At 39.0% G+C, this 22958-nt stretch overlaps 1 protein-coding gene across 8 annotated transcripts in view; it reads left to right on the top strand.

Moving 5' to 3' along the window:
* The window catches only part of Unc5d (unc-5 netrin receptor D), a 506034-nt gene that overhangs the window by 384966 nt on the left and 98110 nt on the right, over positions 1-22958 (top strand). For 4 of the 8 annotated variants that reach the window (XM_076913979.1, XM_076913977.1, XM_076913978.1 and 1 more), the window contains exons 5-7: positions 17031-17211; positions 18031-18198; positions 19802-19966. In XM_076913979.1, coding sequence (XP_076770094.1) covers positions 17031-17211; positions 18031-18198; positions 19802-19966 — 514 coding nt within the window. The remainder of the gene's footprint in view (positions 1-17030; positions 17212-18030; positions 18199-19801; positions 19967-22958) is intronic. The other 4 variants (XM_076913983.1, XM_076913981.1, XM_076913982.1 and 1 more) reach the window with 1 other exon arrangement.

Below are 22958 nucleotides of genomic sequence, written 5' to 3'. Positions count from 1 at the left end.
AGACATAAGAAGGGGAACCAGATGCGGGACTCAAAGCTGGTGATATCAGGCCTTGCTGCTAAGTGCAGGCATCATACTTCCAGTAATGCATCAGCTCAAACAAGTCCAGGATAAAAATAACTGCTCTAAAATGGAAAAGAAACCATAAATGGTCAATCTGAAGTTGCAGGCTTGCTGGAGAGGCAAAGCTTTTTTTTCTATGCATTCCTAAGGGAATCATTAGGGCAACTGCTTGGGACCAGCAGCATGTGCAAATCCACTAAAAGTAGACACAAGTGGGGGCTTCTGCTCAATGCCAGACACATTACTCAAGCTGGAGAGTCACTGACACCTTCTCCATCCTAGACAGCCCAATGCCAGGTAGAAAAATCATTATCTGATCTTTTAGCACTTCCTGGCCAAGTATTCTTTCCGACCTTATCTCCATTAGAACTCTGAAAACAGATCCAATCAACTCGCATTTCTGCAGTGGTAGGTACTAGACCGATTGGCACATTGATTGCACTGGCCTCCCGGTCCATTTGATGGTTTAAGCCTTTTGTCCTCGAGATAATGCAGGTATAACTGGCAAGCTAAAACACCACTGGGAAAAAGAAATGGTATTCCTTCTAGATGTTCCAGTCTGCAAGGATGGTATACTCTGATGCTGGGGGTGATGCTGATGAGGGAGGGGTACAGGTAAGGGAGAGAGGGGGGAGGCAGGAAGAGAATGGTTTTGATTGAAAAGGGAGAACAAATTCAGTCATAATTATTCTACAGTGCAAAGCTCTTCCTATTAACCCGGATACCAGGCACCTATTAAATGATGAAAGGAAACTTCGAGTGAACATCTATTTGGCTGTACCTTGTTTACACCAGAAAATTCAGGTGAGAGATGGTTAGTTTAAAAATACAGTGTAGAAGGCCTCCTGTTTTTTGTTTTTGTTTTTTGTTTTTTTCTTTAAGAAGAGTGTGGCTTTTAAGTAGGAAAGAACAGGCCATAAGCAAATGCATACTGAGTACCAGCTGCCAGCACTTTGACCTTCTTCATATGAAACCAACTCAGGTGTTATCTCACATCTAGAGAGGATTGATTGCTGAGTCCAGGGTGCTGACATTCCTGATGCGATACTTCTGACGTTTCTGCACTCCGCTTATTGACCACAATGGAAAAATCAGATATAGTTAAAGGGCAGAATAGGCTCATCTTAACTCAAAAACCTGCAAAGTTATTTTATAGTTTGACCTATAAGATTGCTGCCTCTTACCTGCAGTATACAAACAAACACTGTTTCCAAGGACAACTTCTATAATCCTAATATATGTGTTTTATTCTCAAACCAAAAGCCCCGCTCACTATGAATTTTCTCCAAAATAGAAATTAGAAGGGAAGGAGGGGGTGTGGAGTAGAGGCTGTTGAGAAATCTAATTTTCAAGAACTCTTTTTTTTTTTTTTTTTAAGAAAGAAAATCACGAAGGCAATTTAGTTTATTTGTTAAACATTCCCAGTAGTGTTGTGAAGCCTCAATAGCAGCTCCAAGATAGTTCATAAAAAGCAAAATGCAAAGAGAAGGGGGGTAAAGTGGATGAAAACAAATAGGAAAACATCCCCTTTAATTGGCTGGACTGATTAAAGTGAAAAATGGAGACACCGGCCCAGGGGGAAGACAGGTTGCATATACAGTCACCTCTTTGCAGATCCCTCTTGGAATGCTTGTAACCCATGGAAAAAACCTGTGTTATTTATACAATAAAACCAGAAATGAAAAGCTCAGTCCTGCTAATGAAATTGCGTGGTCAACTGAAGTGTGGCTGACCTGCGGAAGCAATGTGGGTTCACTGCATTTCCCTCCATGGAGGCAGAGCCCCTTGTGTTGACAGGGCTCATTGTGCCTGATTGATTTTGCAAAATTCGAACAGTCCTGCAAGGATACCTGTAAATGGAAAATGCAGTTTGGGACAGTCACTTAAGCTCCATGTCTACCAGTGGATTGATTTCTGGCTTATGTATTAGTTTAAGGAACAAAAGCATAAGCTATATAAGATAATTTGTTTACTATGTTTAAAGGCTAGGAATAATAGAAATATGTTTCCAAACTTGGGACCATGTATTTGTTTGTATAATGAAAGTAGCCTTTTATCCACTAATAAACCTCATACAGAACATAGAAAATAGGACAGGCTAGATTATACCAAAGGAGCAAATAGCTTAGAAACCCTCCTGCCTTAAAGCAATAGATCTGTATTTCCTATGTTGTGTGACCATTAGGTGCCTGCTGAGTAGCCTGTTATCAGTGATGCTGCCAGTGTGGTTCTAAGTTAGGAGGCCATCTTGGAAACCTTGTATGTAATATGTTATGGCAGAAGGATGAAGTCTGGAAAAACATAACACAGGAAACTCAGTATCCTGACCTGGGACTAAGAAGTTACTTCTGTTAAGAGTGTGTACCAACATGCGAGGGGGCCTACAAGCATGCCGCCATTCCTGTACTGCAGAAAGCCAGAGATATTTTTATGAAAACCTCAGGCAGAAAATTACTGCAATCTATGACCTTATAAGAGGAAAATTACACTCATGAAAATGTTGAAACAGCAGTTGATGAATTGCTTTCTAGAAATTTGTGTGAGTGTGCTTGAATGTGGGACAATAGAAATAAGCTTTCTGTTCTGCTTTTCCACTCAGTATTGTCTCATGAAGATGACCTCTTTAATTAAATGGGCATTGTTCTTTTTTAATGGCTACATTCCATTCCATTGAGCAAGCATGACATAAATGAACTAATTGGTTGACAAAAATTAGGATGTTTTCACTTACTTTACTATTATTAACAACATTATGATTAGCATTGTAGCATATCACACATCTCTTGATAGTAATAATTATTCAACTGGAAACAATGGGGCTATACAGATTTTTCTAAGTGTCTTGTGAAACTTGCAAGGTCATTTAACCCATGGAACACACAAATACAAACTGTCTTAGTTGCATTTCTTGTCATTATAACTACCTGACCATAGCACATTAGAGAAGGAAGGTTTTGGTTTGGCTTATAGATCAAGGGGAAGTCAATTGTGGCAGGAAAGGCATGGTAGCAGGAGTGTGAAGCAGCTGATCAAATTGTCCCCATGACCAGCAGGTAAACTAAGAAGAGCCACGTTTCACACCTGATTGTCTAGTTGTTCTTTGGCTCAAGATCTCACATCCCAAGATAGTGTGGTCCACAATAAAGATAGCTCTTCCCACCTTAATTTAGTTAATCTAAATAATCTCTTGAGGGCATGACCAGAGTCTAAACAAGTCTGAGTAACCTACCATAGTCTTATCTAGAGGTGTGTCTCCTAGTTAATTCTACATCCTGTCAAGTTGACAGTATTAGCCATCATACAGAATATAATCAGAGACGAATGAATCTTTTATTGCTTTATACCTTTGCTCACTTGAATGGATAAAATATTTGCTATTTTATGAGCTAACAATATGTAATTTTTCTGTTCATTATTGCTTGTATAACTTCTCATACTTACTTTTTCATTTGACAAATATCCTATTCAAGCACATAGATCAATACAAATGTCAATTTCTTATTGATTGTACAATGCCTTTTGTATGGTAAAGGCAAGCCTGATAATTCAACTCATTTTTTTTTAAATACAGCTCAACTTTTGATTCTCTGCTTCTGAAATTCCACAGCAAGTGAGGCAAATTTCTGTGAATTCTGTCTGGGCAGCTATATCCTGATCTAGGGTTTCTCCTGTAGACGGATCTTAAGCTCATCACCATAATTTCTCCCCTGGATTACTGTCACACTCTGTTGGTGATCTCTCTGTTGGATCTCTCTGTTTCTCCTCTTTAAGAATACGTTAACACATATTAGTCCATAAAAACTATGTGAAATATAGGTCTCTCTTCACAATTTTCACTTACCCTCTGATTTGACCTACCCTTGCAGTTATTCCGAGTCCGTAATTATTTTAAGTAATAAGATAATCATGTTAATTTCAACAGAAATACGTTGTCTCATTAATCTGTGATCTTGGAATGTTCTCTCCAGTTTTTGTTTGTTTGTTTTTTAGTTGTTGGGCACATTAGATAATTAAATTAAATTGCATTTGTAGCTATCCAATTTGAATACATAATTTGTTGTCTGCTGTACGGAGCACATGTCAGTCATCCTTACCTTTATCTGATCATGAATAGTTGGCAGGTCCCTGGGTTCGCCTATCCTAGGAATGCTCATGAAACAAATATTGGGAGCCACAGAGTTCCACCACTCCAAGAAAGCAGGACAAGGATTCACAGAGGATTTCTGTTTAGAGCCACTAACAACTGGTTGAGCCACAGCTCTGTAGAACTGTTTGTAATCTGTTTCTGGAGAGAACACCAGAGGTGACATGACTCCTGTCTAAACCGTAATGCCTCTCTCTGAACCACCACTGCTGGTGTGCAAAAACTATCCATATAACAACACTTGAGAGTTTGAATCTGGTTGTTTTGGAGCTGTGTTATTAGAGTATGTATGATCTTTTTGTTAACACGTAGCTTCTTCTTAGGTGGTAACTGCGTATATTGGCTGAAAACAAACTTGTCTAGAATGTTTAGTAATCAAAAGAACAGAAGATGAGTGAGTGTGGAGCCCAGTCTTCTTTAAGTGCCATTAACTCAGACACATGGCTGCAGAGAGGTGCTCTTTGTCGCTTTCAGGGGGATAATGCAGTGAGCTGGCCTCTGATCATTGCCTTCTATAGTTGGATACAACTCAAAGCTATGCTAATTTAGCCTTTCCCAACTATTATATGGAGCTGAGCTAATCCATACCTTCCCCACATAGATCATTACCAGATTATACTTTCACTATAGCTGATGGGAAGTGTGCATTTAGAATCTCCTGGATTTAATCTGAAGTAGAATGGATGTTTTCTGAGCCCTTTGGGGTGGACCATATAATAACAAGGAAGAGAAAGGGGGACTCTTCGCTAACTCCCTCTCACCTGAAAGACGTTGACAAACCTAACTGATGAGGAGATTTGTGAATGGAGTCATTGGTCCTCCTTCCTCTGAATAGTAGCTCTGTATCTATGTTAGTTATCTCCACCCAACCCCTACCCACCCAGGTAATGCTTTCCAAGAATGGTACACTACACTGTAAACCAGTGAATTTTCTTGTCCCTGTGACAAAACACGGAAGAGAAGCCTGGCTGAAAGTGTTGTCCTTTATAGCTAGGCAGCAGTGGCTTTGGGAGTACTTTGGCTCCAGGCAATAGAAGCTTGCAGGGCAGTTTGTTCATACCTTGGCAGATGCTGAAGCAGAATGCTCAACTGGAAGACCAGATTGAAACTCTCAAAGGTTGTCTTCTAGTTCACTATGTCTGCCAGCAAGATACCATATTTAAATGGTCTCACAACCTCGGCTTCTGGGTATTCAAACACATGAGTCTGGAGGATAACACACATTTAAACCAGAGCATTGCTTAGAGCATTAGGGAGATAGAATGTGTCAGCTCTGGAGGCAGTGGGGTAGGAGTGACTACAGATGCAGAATGTTCTGTACAAATGACACAGAACACGGGGAGAATTAGTAAAGACATGATCCATCATATTGGACAATGCAGCAGAAAAAACAAATGGTGGCCTGAGCATTGCTTACAAGCATCTTTTGATTAGAGTCTCCCCTGATCTTCTATTTATAGTGTGTCTGCATGATGGCTCTCCTTTTCTCAGACCATCATTCTTGTGAGCACTTTTCATTAAAGCAAACTGTGTTTCATTCCTCACTCAAGACAATTAACCATCTCAGTAAGCAGCAGATGAGAATGAGTCCTTTCCTAAGGACCATTTGCTTGTAAGATAAAAATTTTAAATTGCCTAAAGCCATGCCCAACTTTGTACCTGAAACCAGGAAGTGAAAGAACAATAAATTTGACGGGAGTCACAGCCCATGACAAGACAGCATTTCACAATTGGCTCAGGCTTCTATGGCTCCTGTCCATCATCTTCCTGAGTATCTTTTCTTAGTGAGTGTGCTCTGGCTGAGCTCCTTAAGTCTCTGTCACTTGTCTGGGGCTGCTTCTGTGGTCTGACAATGAAAGTATATTCCTACGTTCTTTTGTGATGCATAATCAGGTACATGGAGCTAAACAGAAGAAACTGCAATATAGGTGACTTTAAAAAAAAATCAATCTGCCCAGCCTGTAAGGAAAGACACACACACACAAGGAAACAGTAGCATTGTGGGAAATAACTTGAAGGACAGGTGTCCTTGTACCAGTGTGTTAGGTAATGTCCTAACTCACATTTGACAGAGCAATAGACCATCTCAACCAACCTTTAAGGATGGTATGCTTCATTGTGAGCACAGGATTGTCCCAGATTGCTGAGTTACAGCTAAGATGTAAGTAATGATAGGACATCAGATTATAGGAAATATTAGAAAGCAATGCTTCAGGTGACCACTAAGAAGCCTAAGAAAAGAGCAAATGTTTCAGAGTAGACAAAATATTTGAAGACTCCTAATCCTATGCATGCAGTCTTTGAAAAAACATAAAGTATATAAAATAGAATGAAAATCTGTATTGTCTCCTTTAGGGTTGCTGTAAGGTTATTCAAGCAAGATAAGGAACATGTCAGATTCTAAGGACAAATGCACTAAGAACCTGTGATGCCTTCTTCCTCTTTTTAATGGCGACAAAATAGCTGCACCTCTGCAGAAGCATGTTCTTGTCTGGTACAATGGAAAGGACAGAATGTGTTCTTATCCATTGGCTAAGACACAGTTGGTTTATGTAAATACTTTAAGAATCTAGTCTAGATCAACATAGGAATTTCATGGGCTACTTGCTCCATTCATTTCTGCTCATTGCCAAGGAGTAAAGTAAAACACCAGATATCTCGGGCAGGGCAGCTATTCTTGACACATACTAGATTCAATAAAATATCCTCTTGTCACAATAATTCAGCTTACTTTCTAGACAGCCTGCCATGTTGGTGTAGCATGGGTGGAACATGGGCATTCGACTGTTCCTTTTTTTCCCCATTCTGTCTCTCTTTTTAAAGTTTTGACAGCTTCATACATGTGTGTGTGTGTATGTGTGTGTGTGTGTGTTTGTTTTGATTATAGTCACTCCCACTAGCCTTAGTTTTTCCATTCTGTCTCCCAGAACCCTGTCATCCAAATGGTCCTCAGTAGCCACCCAACTGAGTAAATGACACCCCTTCTTATATCAGCCACTAATACTCAGATGCTCCACAGAAAAGCATGGAACCTCATGAGTTCCATGTCAGAGCATTGAAGGGCTCACTCTTGTTCAGGTGCCCATTTGCTGCTGTGTGTTCAATGACCACATTATATTTAGGTAGGCAGTGTGTCATATCGTGCCTCCTTATCTTCTGGCTCTTATATATTTTTGTCCTCTCTTCTGTCATGTTCCCATGCTTGTGTAAGGAGTGAGACAGAAGTCCTGTTTGGGGCTGGGTGTTCAATAGTCATTTGTTCTCCATACTTTGATCAGATAAAGATCTCTGCAATAATCCTTCCTTGCCCCAGACTGAGTGTAGCACTAGTCTGTGGGCATAAACATAAATATTTAGAAGGAATTTGGACTTCATGACTACTTAGAGAAACAATAATTATACAGCACATATTTTTCATCCCAGCACCTGGAAGAGAGAGGCAAGAGGTTTGTGAGTTCAAAACCAGTTTGGGGTACATAATGAGACCCTATGACAAAGCACAAAACACAAGGGTAGCTTCATGGTAGAGGACTTGTCTAGTATATGCAAGGTCCTCAGATAGCTTCTTGACCCCTCATATAGACATACAAAGACACACAGATACACACAAAAATGTACACAGACACACACGGGCACATATATACATAGCGATATACACACTTACATGTATATACACATACAGACATGCAAAGTACACAAGGACAAACATACACAGATGTATACATATACAAACACACACACACACACACACACACACACTCACACTATATTGTGCTTAAAAGAGTAGCACATGCTCAGTACCCAAGCAAAACAAGATCTTATTGGTATCAGACTAGAAATATCCATTAGACCACAATTCACAGTGTGGCTTAAAGTATATTTGATGAGACCAATGTCCTGTGGTGGGAAAATGCAATAGTGATCTCCTTGTTTCCTATAACCCATGCCTTTACTTCTGCTGGCCCCATTCTCTCCACCCCTTTACTGGGTACATCTCATATTAGCTGCTCAGGAGTTAAGATACCTTCTCCTTCCTTCTCTCTGTGGTTCCAGGGAAATCCACTCATGCTTGTTTTTCATAACATGAAGAACTCACAGACAGGTTAAGAGGTCAGTAGGACAGGAAGGGGCAATGCTGGGAGTTGCTATGGCTTTCCAGTGTTTCTGATTCTACCCCAAATACACCTACATGACTTTATCTCTCTCTCTCAGCACTATCCTGCTGTGCCTTCCTCAGCCGGCCATGTTTTAAACTATAGTTGAAAGATCCATTTATTACACTTACATAGCTCATACCTCGAATAAATTATGAAACATGAAGGAACATGTACCCATTTCAAAATACAAATGACTCCCTAAATATATTTAGAAATAACTAAAACATGACCCTTCTATCTTCTATCTGTGCTCATCACCAGCACCTAGAATATTCTTTTCTCTTGGATGAACATAAGATGCTAAATTATTTGTGAAGGAGCTTGGCAGTGAGGAGGGCAAAAAGAAAACTGTCACAGGTGATGAGTAGAAGAATTTTGAAACTTCTTACATTATATCTATTAAATATACGAACAATTCCATGTAATCATGAGTAACCAGGTCCAAGTAAGGACATGGAAAAATTCACCTGATAGACGGCATCAAGGATTGGTCCCTGATGGCATTTTCTGAGGGAGGCACAAGAAAGAAGATTTCCAGGTTGGTACCACCTACAATCTAAAGGTGATGGGGTTTGGAGTTCTGCCCAGAAACAGACATCCTTTGCCCGTGGCTCTCCCTTCTTTTAGACTGGGTGTCTTTTGATTTTGGATCCAGACCAGCTCCACTCCCATTCCATGCATGAGAATACTGACATGCTGTGAGATGACAGTAAGTACTTATTCTTCACACATGTCCATACACGGCTGTGATGAGTTAAGGGGCACAGTGAATGACAGTTAAAAATACACTCCATTCAAGCATTGCAGGTTACTTGGGTTTCAGATTAGATATTCTCCCACAAAGCATCCTTCATCCCCTATCCAAAGACATATCCCTCCATCAACTATATATCACAGTACCTACTGGTAAGGAAACCAGATACACTCCCCAGCTACATACCAATGGAAAATCAGGAGCCAGCTCTCTGGCAAGCAATCTAATTGTCTTCAATGATCTGTGTTTCCAGATTTGTTTATAAACTGGAAAAATCGACAAATTGCAGACCATCTGTACATAACTCTGTGCTAATGAATGCAGGCATCCTGCAGACCCATAGGCTCATTACCTCCCAAGTAACCAGTTTCTTCACATATTCCTAAGCAAGACTGTTCATCTGAAGCAAGGAAGTGGAAATCAGATGAAGAATTATTTCTCTGCAGGGTGAGAGCCAGATGCCAACAACCTTTGGAAATGTTAAGCCTCTCTGCTGAATATATGAGCTGCCAGCATGATGTCATAGGAAACAGTGATGCAAATGCCTGTGAGCCTCAGGTGTCAATGTATTGATCCTGCAATGTTAAGTGGAAATTTTGTATCCCTTTGTTATAAGCCTAGTAGGAACTACCAGCTCTGCCAACCTTTCATAAGAAATTTCTAGAATCACAGTACTATGTAGAGGTTCCCATGCTCTGTGATGTTCTCTGTCACTTCCATGAGAAACCACAGCCAACAGCAAGGCATCTACATGCCAACACACACAAGGAGCCCAGGGAACCCAGTGCGAAGGGAAAACTGTCATCAGAGGACATTGAGCTCCTCTGTTGTAATGCTGTCTACAGAGCTGAGGTTGGGCATTGCACCTTAGTTTTTCAGAGAGGAGGGACTAATCTGTATCTGGGGGTGGTACATGCTTTGTTGCATAGCTCCTGTAAGAAATGCCTGGCTCTGTGCTTTCTCAAGGTGATGACAGTCAGACCATGACTAGCAAGAACTCATTTGCAAAGGCCTCTTCCTCTACATTTTTCCTCAGCTGGCACTTATCCATAATTCCTGTCATGGATGCTGAATACTTTGTAAGTCTGAAGTCCTCTTTACGATATATTAAAAGCAAGAGATTTTAAAGCAAAAATAAGTTCATTTTCATTTTTTATTCCACTACTGCTTATTTTTAAAAGAAAGATCAATGTTACTAGCAAAAGTGGGAAAATAAAACGTGACTTAAAGTGTCACTTTGGTTTTATTTTTAAGAAAAAATGAGAGTGAGCTTATCTCTGTGTAGAAATGGAGTAGTTTGTTAATATACAGACAATGAATCTATATTTTATACCCAGCACCATTACACTAATGTGTTACCTTCTCAGTCCCAGGACAGTAGAGTTTGCAACTAAAAAATATAACTCCACCCCCTTCTGTCTGTCTACCTGTCTCTGTCTGTCTGTCTGTCTGTCTCTGTCTCTCTCTCTCTCTCTCTCTCTCTGTCTCTCTCTCTCTATGTGTGTGTACTATTCTTGTGTACATTAGAAGCACTTACATAATTAAAACTGTTTTAAAGTTTCTCTAAGTTACAAAAAAAAACGTAAATCCAAGCACACTATGTCAATTTTATAAGCCCAGAAGATAGGAAACCGATTACTTCCTAATGATCCTGCCATCAGTTGAATGGATAAACTATTAGGTTACTATTCCTACTGTTAGGAATGCACTAATGTATTGACTGTTTATAGACACAGTTAGATTGATAGACTACAGTCACAGCACTGGTAACACCCAGTGTGAGAGAAAGCGTATGAACACCTAGAGCATATGTGCACAAATGTGTTTCGCTAAGTTGGTGGAACACTTGGCATGCCAGTGTCTATGATGGCTCACATTGTGCATATTGCATCTTTGAGGACTCTGTTGCTACACACAGTGCAGGATGAGAATTCTCTCCCTTGTCTCACAAAGACAGTGGGTTTAGGCATAGCCTCATGCCTGTAGTTGAAGTGGTCCAAATCTGCTGCTGAGAATCCCTTAATTCTACATCAGTTCCAGGATCTTTCATCCTTTATCAGTTTTTCATTTTGAGTTTTCAGATGAGGTTTGAATTGAAGAAATATTCCATGTCTAAATATAAAGTTGAAAACTATTATACTCATAATAAATTAAAGAGATGCTTTAAAGCCAAGGTGATTTTTTTTCACATTAAAAATGCTTTTCCTCAAATGTGCCAAAACTACTATTAGTAACTAACATAACCTTTCTAAGATCTAAAAGATGCATTTAATGTACCTCTGATCTTTTTAAGCATATGTGTGTTTGTGACTGAGTTTTTGTTTTAAAAATCTATAACACTAAATATGTAGTTTTGTATTTTAGTTTTCATATTTGTTTTAATGCCTGTATGATGCTGAATTAAGTTACTGGGTCAGGATTAGTTTTCAAGTTCTGTTGTTTGACAAAATTTCCTTCACTCCTTTCTCTTTTATTCCGTTCCTTCTTGCCTTCCTCCTTCCTTATTGTCTTCCATTTTCTAACAAAACCAAGATCAAATTTTCATCTCCATTCCTTTCTTCTTTAGTTTCATGCCGACTAGACCTAAACTAGAATCATTTGAGGAGAGAGACTCTCAATGGACAAAATGCTTCCATAAGACTGACCTATATGGAATTATATTGGTTATTTTATTGATTGGCTGGTTGGTTGGTTGGTGATTGATTGACTGATTGATCGATTGATTGACTGATTGATTGATTGATTGATTGATTGATGTGAGATAGCCAAGTCCATTGTGGCTAATGCTGACTCTGGAAAAGTGATGTTGAGTTGTATAAGAAAGCAGACTGAAAGCCAGGCATCATGCCACATGACTTTAATCTCAACACTAGGGAGGTAAAGGCAGGAGGATATCTATGAGTTCAAACCCTGACTTGCCTAAATATTGAATTCCAAAATAGCCAGTACTATATAGACAAACAATGTATCAAAAAAAGAAAGAGAGAAAGAGAGAGAGCGAGAGAGGGGGAGGGAGGTGTTAGGAGGAGGGAAGGAGAAAGAGAGAAAAAGAGAGAGAGAGAGAGAGAGAGAGAGAGAGAGAGAGAGAGAGAGAATGAACAAACACTGAGAAGACCTTAGAAGCAAGCCAATAAGCTGTGTTTCTCCATGGCATCTATTTTAGTTCTTGCCTTGAGTTTCTTCCTTGACTTTTTCCACTGGAAAAGTATGACCTGAAGGTTATAAGCTGAAATAAACTCTTTTCTCCCCAAGTTGATTTAGGTCTTGGTGTTTTATCACAGCAATAGAAATCCTATGTAGTTCGATTCCTAATACTTTCTTTTGGAAAATTACTAATGGCAATGGATATGCTTAAAATTATTTATTAATACACTAAGTATTATTAGTAGTACTATCTAGTAGAGATACATTTAGGAGAAAGTTATATCAAAATGTGGTAACAGGATTTTTTGTTTAGAAAAATGGCTAGGTAAGACATCTCAAAGAATTTCAAGTAAATGGGACCAAGGGTGCCTCAGGAAAAGGCCTCTGGGTCAAGAATCTGAAGTGGAAGGAGCTTGCTTTGAATTTCTAAAAAAGGATAAAGTGATGTCTGACTAGAGAGGAGAGGGTAAGGTGAGGTGTGACTGGAAGATCTGATACAGGGCATATAGAAGGAAAACCACAAATGGCTTCCTTCATCTAGAGAAGAACTGAAGACACTGAACAATTTCTAACTGAAAGTGACAATATCTAATCTTTGAGGCAGAATCTAGTATAGAGACAGGAATGGAAATAGCAGGTAGACCAGTTAGCCATCTTAGAAATTCCAGAGACAATGGGGACAGGAATAAATAGAAGGTAAACTGTCATAAAGTGTGGTCCCAGTGAAAGACAAACAAACAACAAACAAAAAAGAACAAACAAACAAACAAACAATAACAACAAAAACCACAAAGGCAAGGCTATATTTGGTGGGGTTGAAAGTGTCAATGTTTTTTTGTTTGCTTCTTTGTTTTGTTTGTTTTCTTGTATTTGTTTTTTGTTTTGTTTTTTTGAGAAAAGTTTGTTTGTGCATGTGCTCACATGAATGCAAAGAATCTTAGGCAATCTACCTTTCATCAACTGCCTAACACTGAGGTTACAAGCATGTACCCTTACACTGTCTTTTTTGTAGGTGGGTTCTGGGGACAGAACTCAGGTCCTCAACCTTACAAAACAAACAACTTACCAACTGAGTTATCTCCATAGTTCAGGAAAATTACATTATCATTTAAATTACTACTAGTGATATAGAAGATATAGAATACATACTGTTTAATTATCATGTGTATCTTGATGTTATTGCTTTAATGAACTATTCGTTCATCTTTATGCAGTGTTAATGAGGTGAATTTGATCAAGATAAAGGAAGTCTCAGCTTATATTTACATTATTTTTCCTCATATTATTTATATTGACCCTTTCCCCATCAAATGTATAATATAGTTGACCTAGTTTATTTCATTAGTGATTGTTTTGTTGATCTTTCTTTAGATTTTCTATCTGGAAATAGGTCTCTACTTGGTAGCTATTGCTTTGAATTTCTCAATTCTAAGATCTTCAGGAAACCTTGCCCTGCCTTGAATCGAAGGCACTAGGAATCTTGGATTCCATCTCCAGGACCACTGACCACAGAACTCAGCACCCTAAAACTGATTTGCTTATGGAGATTCACTAGGATTTCTGTCTCTACACCTTCTTTGTAAGAATATGAAAACAGAGTGCAACAGACAGTAAGGGCTTTCTAAGCACTACCAATAGCAAAGCTCAGGAATTAACTCCTTAACAGATAGTTTACAGCAGAATTTCTGAGCCAAGAGAGGGAAGCAGAGCTGTAGATCTCAAACATGCTTGTTGACCATCTTGTTATTTGCAATGACTTAGGAGTGAGAGTGATTTAAAAATCACTGATTCGGTTCACCCTGAAGGGGGCTTTCATTTCAAAGGTTGTTGACCATGTGACTTTAGTCTCAGCTTTTGTTGACAATTTTCTTTCTGATGTATGTCTTGCCATTCAAAGTAAGACCTTGGAAGAAAGTTGCCCTTTCAACTTGGGAAAATGGGTTTACTGAGCCCTCAGTACAATCTCTGATGCTCAGTCAATATTTGTATTACTTGTTATATGAATAATCAAATGACTGGGAAATATGCTATGACAGTAAAAATTAAAAGACATTGTCTTATAGACTAATATTCAGACATGTTGTAAAGTGGGTTCTTCTGTACTGTGTTGGAAAATAGAGCCATATTCCTTGGCTCTGCATGATTAATAATTGTTGCCTCTCTAGGATAGACCAGGATATCTTCGGGATTCATAGTGTTGAAAATGGGAGATGCTTCTTACTTCATGGTCTGTGTAACCCTAAGTTACAGCTCTATGTTCATTCCTCTGGGGCTCCAAGCTCTCTTCTTTTGGCATTGGGTATTGTTTTCCTTTCTCGAATTGCTGCCTTGTTAGATTAATTCGAGATGATGATAGTGTTGGTGTCAGAACACTCATGAAGGGACAGTACTTGTGGAAAATATTGCTGAAGACCATGATTGCATTTCCATCTGGCAAATGACTCTCCTTTTATAGAGATGTGCACATCTTTGCTGTGCCAAACTGTTACATGACAAATATAACTTATAAATAATAAAGTTGAATTCTTTAGGTTTTAAAAACAAAATTAAAGGAAGCATCTTGTGGTAAAACCAGCCTGTAATTACCTATGCTAATAGTGAGCCAAGCATGGCAGATCATCTCCTGTGCAACATCTTCACTGTGATCTTGTTAGCATACTTACTGCCATTGGAGGAATGACCCAAATGATCACATAGACACACACATACACACACACACACAGAGAGGGGTAGTGGAGGGGAGACAGAGAGAAAGGGAGAGAGGGATAGGGACAGAGAGAATGGTTCTCCAACTCTTGGGAATCCTGACTCTATAAGAAATTATAGTTTTAATACATTTATCAGAATATGTTGATAACCTGAACTAAATACCATGTGTGTCCATACTGTCACAAGACAATGAAGATGTTTAGAGCAGAAGACAAATGGGGAATGAACAGGGTTAAATCATGGGAGATTACCATTCTTAATAACTTAGAAGCTAAATGTAGTGTACCTCCATTGGGGAAGAATACAGAATGGTGAACTTTCCACCTATGTCTTCCTCACATGTACCAGGAAATAAAAGAGAAAAAAAAAAAATAGGACCCAAGTGGAATTAAAAGGTGGAAAGTGTTTTCCCAAGAACATGCCAAAAACAAACAAATCATAGGAAAATGATGATGGGGCAGCGTGCTCCTTCCAAAGCCCAGATGGTCTCCATTGAACCTGTGGAAAAGTAGTAGCTCAGAAGGATAGATCTACAATTCTGGAGAATTCTGAGAGTTAAATGTTTGATCCTAGGATTGCTGGAACCTGTTTTTCTTTTCTTTATTTTTTTAGATTTTTATTCAATATTTTATTTATTTACATTTCAGATGTTATCCCCTTTCCCCACCCCCTATTAATCCCCTATTCCATCCCACCTCCTCCTTTTTTTGTTTTTATGTCATTTAAATTACATGCAAATTTTAAGGTCAGTTCTAGGTTGAAGAACTAGCAATACAATAGATGCAAATAGTCAAGAACAAGCAAGACAATAAACCCAGATAGTCATAGAAGAGAACTCAAGAAATTAGACTCCAGACAAGCAAATAACCTTATTAAAAATAGGGTGCAGAGCTAAACAAAGAATTCTCAACTGAGGAAACTTGAATGGCTCAGAAGCTCCTAAAGAAATGTTCAACACCCTTAGTCATCAGGGAAATGCAAATCAAAACAACACTGAGATTCTACCTCACACCAGTCAGAATGGCTAAGATCAAAAACACAGGTGATAGCAGATGCTGGTGAGGTTGTGGAGAAAGAGGAATACTCATCCATTGTTGGTGAGATTGTAAGCTGGTACAACCATTATGGAAAGCAGTCTGGCAGTTCCTCAGAAAATTGAACATAGTATTACCTGGGGACCTAGCTATACCACTCCTGGTCTTATACCCAAAAGATGCTCCAACATATAACAGGAATACATGCTCCACTATGTTCTTAGCAGCCTTATTTATAATAGCCAGAAGCTGGAAAGAACACAGATGTCCTTCAACAGAGGAATGGATACAGAAAATGTGGTATGTTTATACAATGAAGTACTACTCAGCTATTAAAAACAATGAATTCATGAAATCCTTAGGGAAATGAATGGAACTGGAAAAGATCATCCTGAGTGAGGTTACACAATCACAAAAGAACACACATGGTATGTACTTACTGATAAGATAGTAGCCCAAAACTCATAATACCTAAGATACAACTCACAGTTCACATGAAGCTCAAACTTGTTTTTCTTTAGCTTGTCTACATCACTGGGCTTCTATTAAACATTGAATGAAAACATATTGACTTGAAACTTTCCTGAATAAAGTGTTCTCTCAACACAAAGTACAAGTCCAAAATACAAGTGTTGAGTGTTCTAAGTTACACTGCCAAGCTTTGAGATATCATCATCATCATCATCACCATCCTCCTCCTCCTCATCATCACTTGGTTAATAACAAAAGAAAATTACCTAATTATAGTCATTGGTGCTCTGTTTCATTTTGAGAAGATCAGTCAAAGTCATTAGGATATTTATGGTTCCTTTCCTACTTTCAGTTTGTTAACTTCCATGTCCATTCCTAAATAGAGCCAGATTTACTCACTAATCAGACAGGCTGTGGAATTCAAAGAAGTATTTTCACTATACTTCTGTGTATTGTATCCGTTTCTCTCCCAGAACGTCACAAGTCCACACTGGCTATTCCTGGAAGAGAGTTTATTCTTGTGATAACTTGTAAACATCCTTTTCTACCTTTAGGTGGAATGGCTGAAAAATGAGGAGCCCATTGACTCGGAACAGGATGAGAACATTGACACCAGGGCTGACCATAACCTGATCATCAGACAGGCCCGACTTTCAGACTCAGGGAATTACACATGTATGGCAGCCAACATCGTGGCCAAGAGAAGGAGCCTCTCAGCAACTGTGGTGGTCTACGGTAAGACCAGCCCAAAGGCCAGGAAGGGATAGGGAGGGATAAAAATCAGAGATACAGAGAGCCATGTACTGTATTAAAACTTCCCAGGGCAAGAGCCGAGAGGCTCCTGGGTCCATTCACAGAGTACTGTCCAGCCTCACTCCTCTGTCAGGTGAGAAAACATTCCCAACACTATTAATGTGTTTTCTGATCCATTTGGTCTTGAGCTGTCGTGAGACATCCAGTGGTAGTTTCAATTTCACTCTCTCTTAAAAGTAATAATATAGTGAGTTTTTTTTTTTTTCATTTCCATTGAATTTATATTAGGAAAGAATCATAGCAGGAAACTTAGGCTTTCTACCTTTCCAAACTGCCAGTCAGTTTTTCTCCTACTAGATGAAATGCACAAACCCAAATATTGTTGTTTGCTGATGATCTGAGGTATTATATAAAGGCAGTTCCCAACTACTTAAGTAAAGGCTTTTCTTCCCAGAATAGAAGAACCATGGGATTTATTTTTGAAGCACTTAAAAGTAATAGAAATTCAAATGCTGGTATTTTCTTCTTATACTCCAGACGGGCAAGTGCCTTAGAGATCGGCTGCTGTGTTCTACCCATTTTTAATAGTTTCCTACAAAGCATACTCTCTTGGTTCCTCTTTCAGAAGAATAGAAGAATAGGGAACACTGTTGCTTCACAACAGAACAGCAAGTGGGACTCTGAACCATCTCTTCTTCCCCAGATACCTGACTCAGTACCTGGCGCAATGGCTTGCACATAGTAGGCCATCAATACAAACCTTTCTCCTTTTTTTCTCCCCTCCCCATTTTTGTCTCTCAGTGAATGGAGGCTGGTCTTCCTGGACAGAGTGGTCAGCCTGCAATGTTCGCTGTGGTAGAGGATGGCAGAAACGTTCCCGGACCTGCACCAACCCCGCTCCTCTCAATGGTGGGGCCTTTTGTGAGGGAATGTCAGTGCAGAAAATAACGTGCACTGCTCTTTGTCCTGGTGAGATATACACAGATTCCCTTCTCCTTCTAATTCGCCAATGTTGTTAAGGTGCTGTGGAGCAAACAATGTACACTTCCTTCTTAAGTCACCCTGGTCCAAGCTCTTAGACCATTGCCTCTGTCCACGGTGCTGATTCTGAATTCATTGTAATGTTAAGAACATGGGTGAAACCCTCACCACAAGGCTTGTGATAGTGGTGTTGGTTGGACTAAGTCACCACATTCTCCCCTTGACTTTCCCCTTGATGGCATGTATTTGAGTACAGTAACCAGAGATTGGGTGAGCTGCCTTCAAGCACAAAATAGCAACTACCCAGAACTTGACCTTTTATCAGGTTCAGGTTGGTAATTATTTGCAATAAAATTGGCAGAGATTGTCCACTGCAGTGATTTGCTTTTATGCCTGGTGTGCACTTGCCTTCCTTTCCAAGTAGTAGAAGATCTCATTTTACTGAATGTGTCTCCTATCAGTTCTTTTGTTCTCTCTTCCTGGCTGTAACCCAGTTGATACAATAAGAACTACTTGCTTTATAAAAAGCATGTCCTCCAACAGAGAAAATAACTGCTCCTGAGTTTCATATGCATCACATAAACTTAAATTCAAGAACCTTGTCCAGAGCCTCACACCTTTAATTTTCTGATTTGAGATGCTCTAGAAGCAAAGGTGAGACTCTGCCCAACAGTGTGTTTTCAGTGTTTAATTTGTCCTTGTATTTTATTACCATTTATTGAGTGCTTACTATGTGCCAGGTACTGTGCAGGATGCTTTCATACATGCCATGCCATTACCTCTCCATTGTGATTTTATTGTCCCCAGATGACAGAAGTGGTCAATTAAAGCCATGTGACTTACATTCTCAGCTGACAAGTTTCTAAAACCACGAATAGGACTCAGACATTTTTGATACAGATTCAGTACTTTTAAATTTTTTCCTCTTTTTTTTTTTTTTCTAATTGGTTTAGATTAAACCTTGTAGCTCTTAACCTACATAAGCATGGCGAAAACTATTCCTAGGAGGTAATGGGGCAATTGCCTCAAACATCTGTCCTAGTCTCTTGGGTTGGTATTTAATGGAATTAAGTTCAGTCTTTTCATTTCAATGTACAACAGCAATCTATGACCCAAGAAATTCTATTTCTGTAGGTTCTGACATCTTGGGGTTTCAATGACCTGTTTTCATTTAACACTATCAGTTCACATGGGTTTAACTTTTTATTGTTTGTGTGATGTGGAGACTTAAAATCAGACTACTCTCTTTACCACTCTAATCTGTAAGCCCACAGTGCATCAATGGACATCCTAAGGTATTGCACATAGCTGCCTGTCCATCAATTATGCTCTTGGGCATAAAATTCTGGGAGAGAATGGATACTGACATTATTAGCCAACTAAAAGACTCCAGCCAGTCAACCATTTGCCTAAATTCAATCATTGGTCTTATCCTGATACAGCTTTAATTAGAAAATAAACTCTTAGAGGAAAGATGCCTTGACCTCTCAATTTGGTCTTATTGAGGTGGCAGTCTGTTTAATGTGTGGGGTGTATCTTCCTATAGCTGCTGACTTGTGGTAATGGTGGCATCTGTTGTTTTCCTTTCAAGTGGATGGCAGCTGGGAAGTGTGGAGTGAATGGTCAGTCTGCAGCCCAGAATGTGAACATCTTCGTATCCGTGAGTGCACAGCTCCACCCCCAAGAAATGGAGGCAAGTTCTGTGAAGGTCTCAGCCAGGAATCTGAAAACTGCACGGATGGTCTCTGCATTCTAGGTAATACCATCTATTTGTGGTGATATGCATATATCCACATGTTTCCAGAAGAATGCCCCAAGCATTAACTGGGTTTAGTAAAACATCAGAAAGTCAGTAACCAGAAATGCGAACACACACTCACACATGCACACACACACACACATTGCTGAAAAGTACATGATGAGTACATTCATTTTTGGTACAGATAAAATGAGTTTTTTTTTTTTTTTTTTAAGTTTTTATCCTATGATGTTCAGATGATGAAAGCTTACTGCTTGTGTGTACACTAGACTAGTTCTCTATTATTGGACCACATTCTTAGGCCAAATGGAACTATTTTAAGTATTTTATTACAACCTAGTCAGGCAGTATTTCCATAGAACAAACCTCTAAAATGTAAGATTTTAGAAGCTACCACTTCTAAGTTAGTGAAATCCTAATACTAATTGCTATGAATTTGTATCTCTGAAAAACTTTATATAACATCAAATCTCCTAATACATCTTTGGAGGCCAAGGTTCTCTGGCAAGGAAGACATGGCAACTGCATTTGGCCGATGGTGAATGGAGGATGAATGAGCCCTGATGGTAGAAATTTTGTCTCCTATTGGTCTGGTAGAGTAGGGAATGGAATGTTCATCTCTCAACTCCCAGGCCTTTGTTTTATTTTTAATATCATATTGTTACTACCTCCAAGTGATTCTTCGATGAGCTTCGAAGGTATGGAAGAAGGAGAAGTCATTTTAACATGGTGATTTCTTTTATTAATACCGTGATTCCAGCCAACTCACTTGACTTCTTTTACTATAAGTACCAAAATGTATATCCACCTTCAGTTATTAGCAGAGGCATATGTCGACAGAACGTGTCTGAATCTTTCCTGGAAGAGAGTATATACTCAAGTAACTCCCACTAATATGAACTAAGCTGTATTGATATTTTTTTACAGTTCTTTAAAATGATACTGGGGCCATCCATGTCCTCTAGAACTAGGCTGCTTACTTGGGTACTCCTTACATGATATCCAGCAAAGAAATGCCACATCTCAGTTGGTTGTAATCACTTGTGGAGTCTATGCTACTTTTCATTAGGGAAAATGATACTGTGAATGAAATACTTCTGGTCAATCTATTTCTCTGCATTCATGTGACTAGGTGTTCTTGAAGGAAAGTACATGATAAGTGTTGCATTTTCAGAATAAATCTGTGTGTTTCATGCATTGTTTAAAATGGCTAATGTATTAAAATTAACACATTGATACTCAGTTTTTTTTTTTTTTTTTTAATTCCTGACATGGCTCATGTACTCATGGCTGCATGGACTCATGCACGTGTCAGATCCCGTACAAGGAGTGATGATCACAGATGATATAGTCAGAAAGTTCAGTGTTGAAGCCTTTGTGTCATCCACTCAATGCATACCAGCCATCTACTCCTGCATGTGCTCATTAGTAAGATAGCTAAGGAAATGTGTTTCTGACAACTCTTGAATATCACCAAACTTTTCGGAATCGTGGCTCGAAATGTGTGACCATTTTTTCACCTTACAGACAGGTTTTTAAAGTGATACAGTTAGGATTATGGTTTTCATATGTCTTTTAAAAGATGATGGCACTATAGAAATGTGGCTTCTAGTTGAATTTCAGATAACTGTAGTAATCTCTCCTATACATCGCATATTGGGCTTGAATATATGACTTTAAGCTTAGTTGTCTATGATGTAATGTGATAGTTACTCATGTCAGACATAGTGCTTAGCACTTACTGTAAGAAATACAACTTATCCTATGGGTAACTATAATTTATATTTGTGCCATGATTCATGCACATCTACCAGCCGAGGAAGAGTCCTGTTTAATGCTGAAAGGAATGATCTGCACTCATAGTGAGCTGCTCCTAAGAGTAGATCCCACTTTACACAACAGATATAGACTACAGAGAGAGAGAGAGAGTCACAAAATACCAAAAACAAAGAAAAATGAATAATTGAATCAATCAATACATACAATTCGAGCAATACAATACACTCTTAGGGAAGGAATGGGGAGGACTGAAGGGAGAGAAATGGAAGTAAATTGAAGCATTGAAGACCAACAAGCCCAGAAATCTCAGTCAGTGTCCAAGTGCCAAGTCCAATGGTTGGCTAAGTACTACAAAATCAAGATGTGACGTCCCAGGTCAAAAGCCAAAAGTCAGGAAGAGCTAGTATTTCAGTGTGGAAACTGTCTGGGAGGATAATTCTCTATCACTCCTGGTAGAGTCAGTCATTTCTTTCCTTGTAAGTCTTTAACTGATTGAGGAGGACTACTATGTACTACATTTACATAGGAGGACAACTTATATACGTGTCAAAATGTCATGTGCTTTACTGAGTCTCCAGTTTTAAAAGTTACTGTCATCACCAACACTCTGACACAAATGTCTAGAATAAAACAATACCAGATAGCTGGTGTTTCATGGCCAAGTGGATACATAAAATTACTCATCATAAATGTATAAATACTCAGAAGTTTTTAAAAAGAGTAGTCTTTCATATTTGGGTAGTTGTTGGCCATAATTCAAACAGTGGCTTTAAGTAATTTGTTGACTGAACAAAGCTTTTTTTCCCCCCTAGACACTGACAATGTATAGGTTTAATCAAACAGAGGCAAATTCCTGATTACCCAGTTTGTATTTTGCTATAGTGGAAGCAAAATAGCCAGAAAGCCTCTGAGGCTTGTACTATACTCAACTTTTGAGGTAGGTGCTCTGTTAAATCCCTCATAAGCTGAAAATGCAGCATGAGCTTTACCCCTGACATTCACTCTCTTTATTCTACTAAGAGATGCTCCATTTTCAGCGTCTTTTGCCTTCTTACATGTGTGTTAGGATATCGGAAATATGTTCAGGACTGTAAGGACGACAGTAATCAATAGTTTTAATGTAAAAGGTGGGGAAGTGAGTGAATTTAGAGGAAAATGAGCTGGATCTTCAATCTGCATATCAATTGGGATTGTTGGCTGGGCAGAGCAG

This window comes from Arvicanthis niloticus, chromosome 16 (assembly GCF_011762505.2).
Source record: "Arvicanthis niloticus isolate mArvNil1 chromosome 16, mArvNil1.pat.X, whole genome shotgun sequence".
NCBI classification, from domain to species: domain Eukaryota; kingdom Metazoa; phylum Chordata; class Mammalia; order Rodentia; family Muridae; genus Arvicanthis; species Arvicanthis niloticus.
The sequence above is the reverse complement of the archived record's forward strand: the minus strand, read 5'-3'. Positions and strand labels throughout refer to the sequence as shown.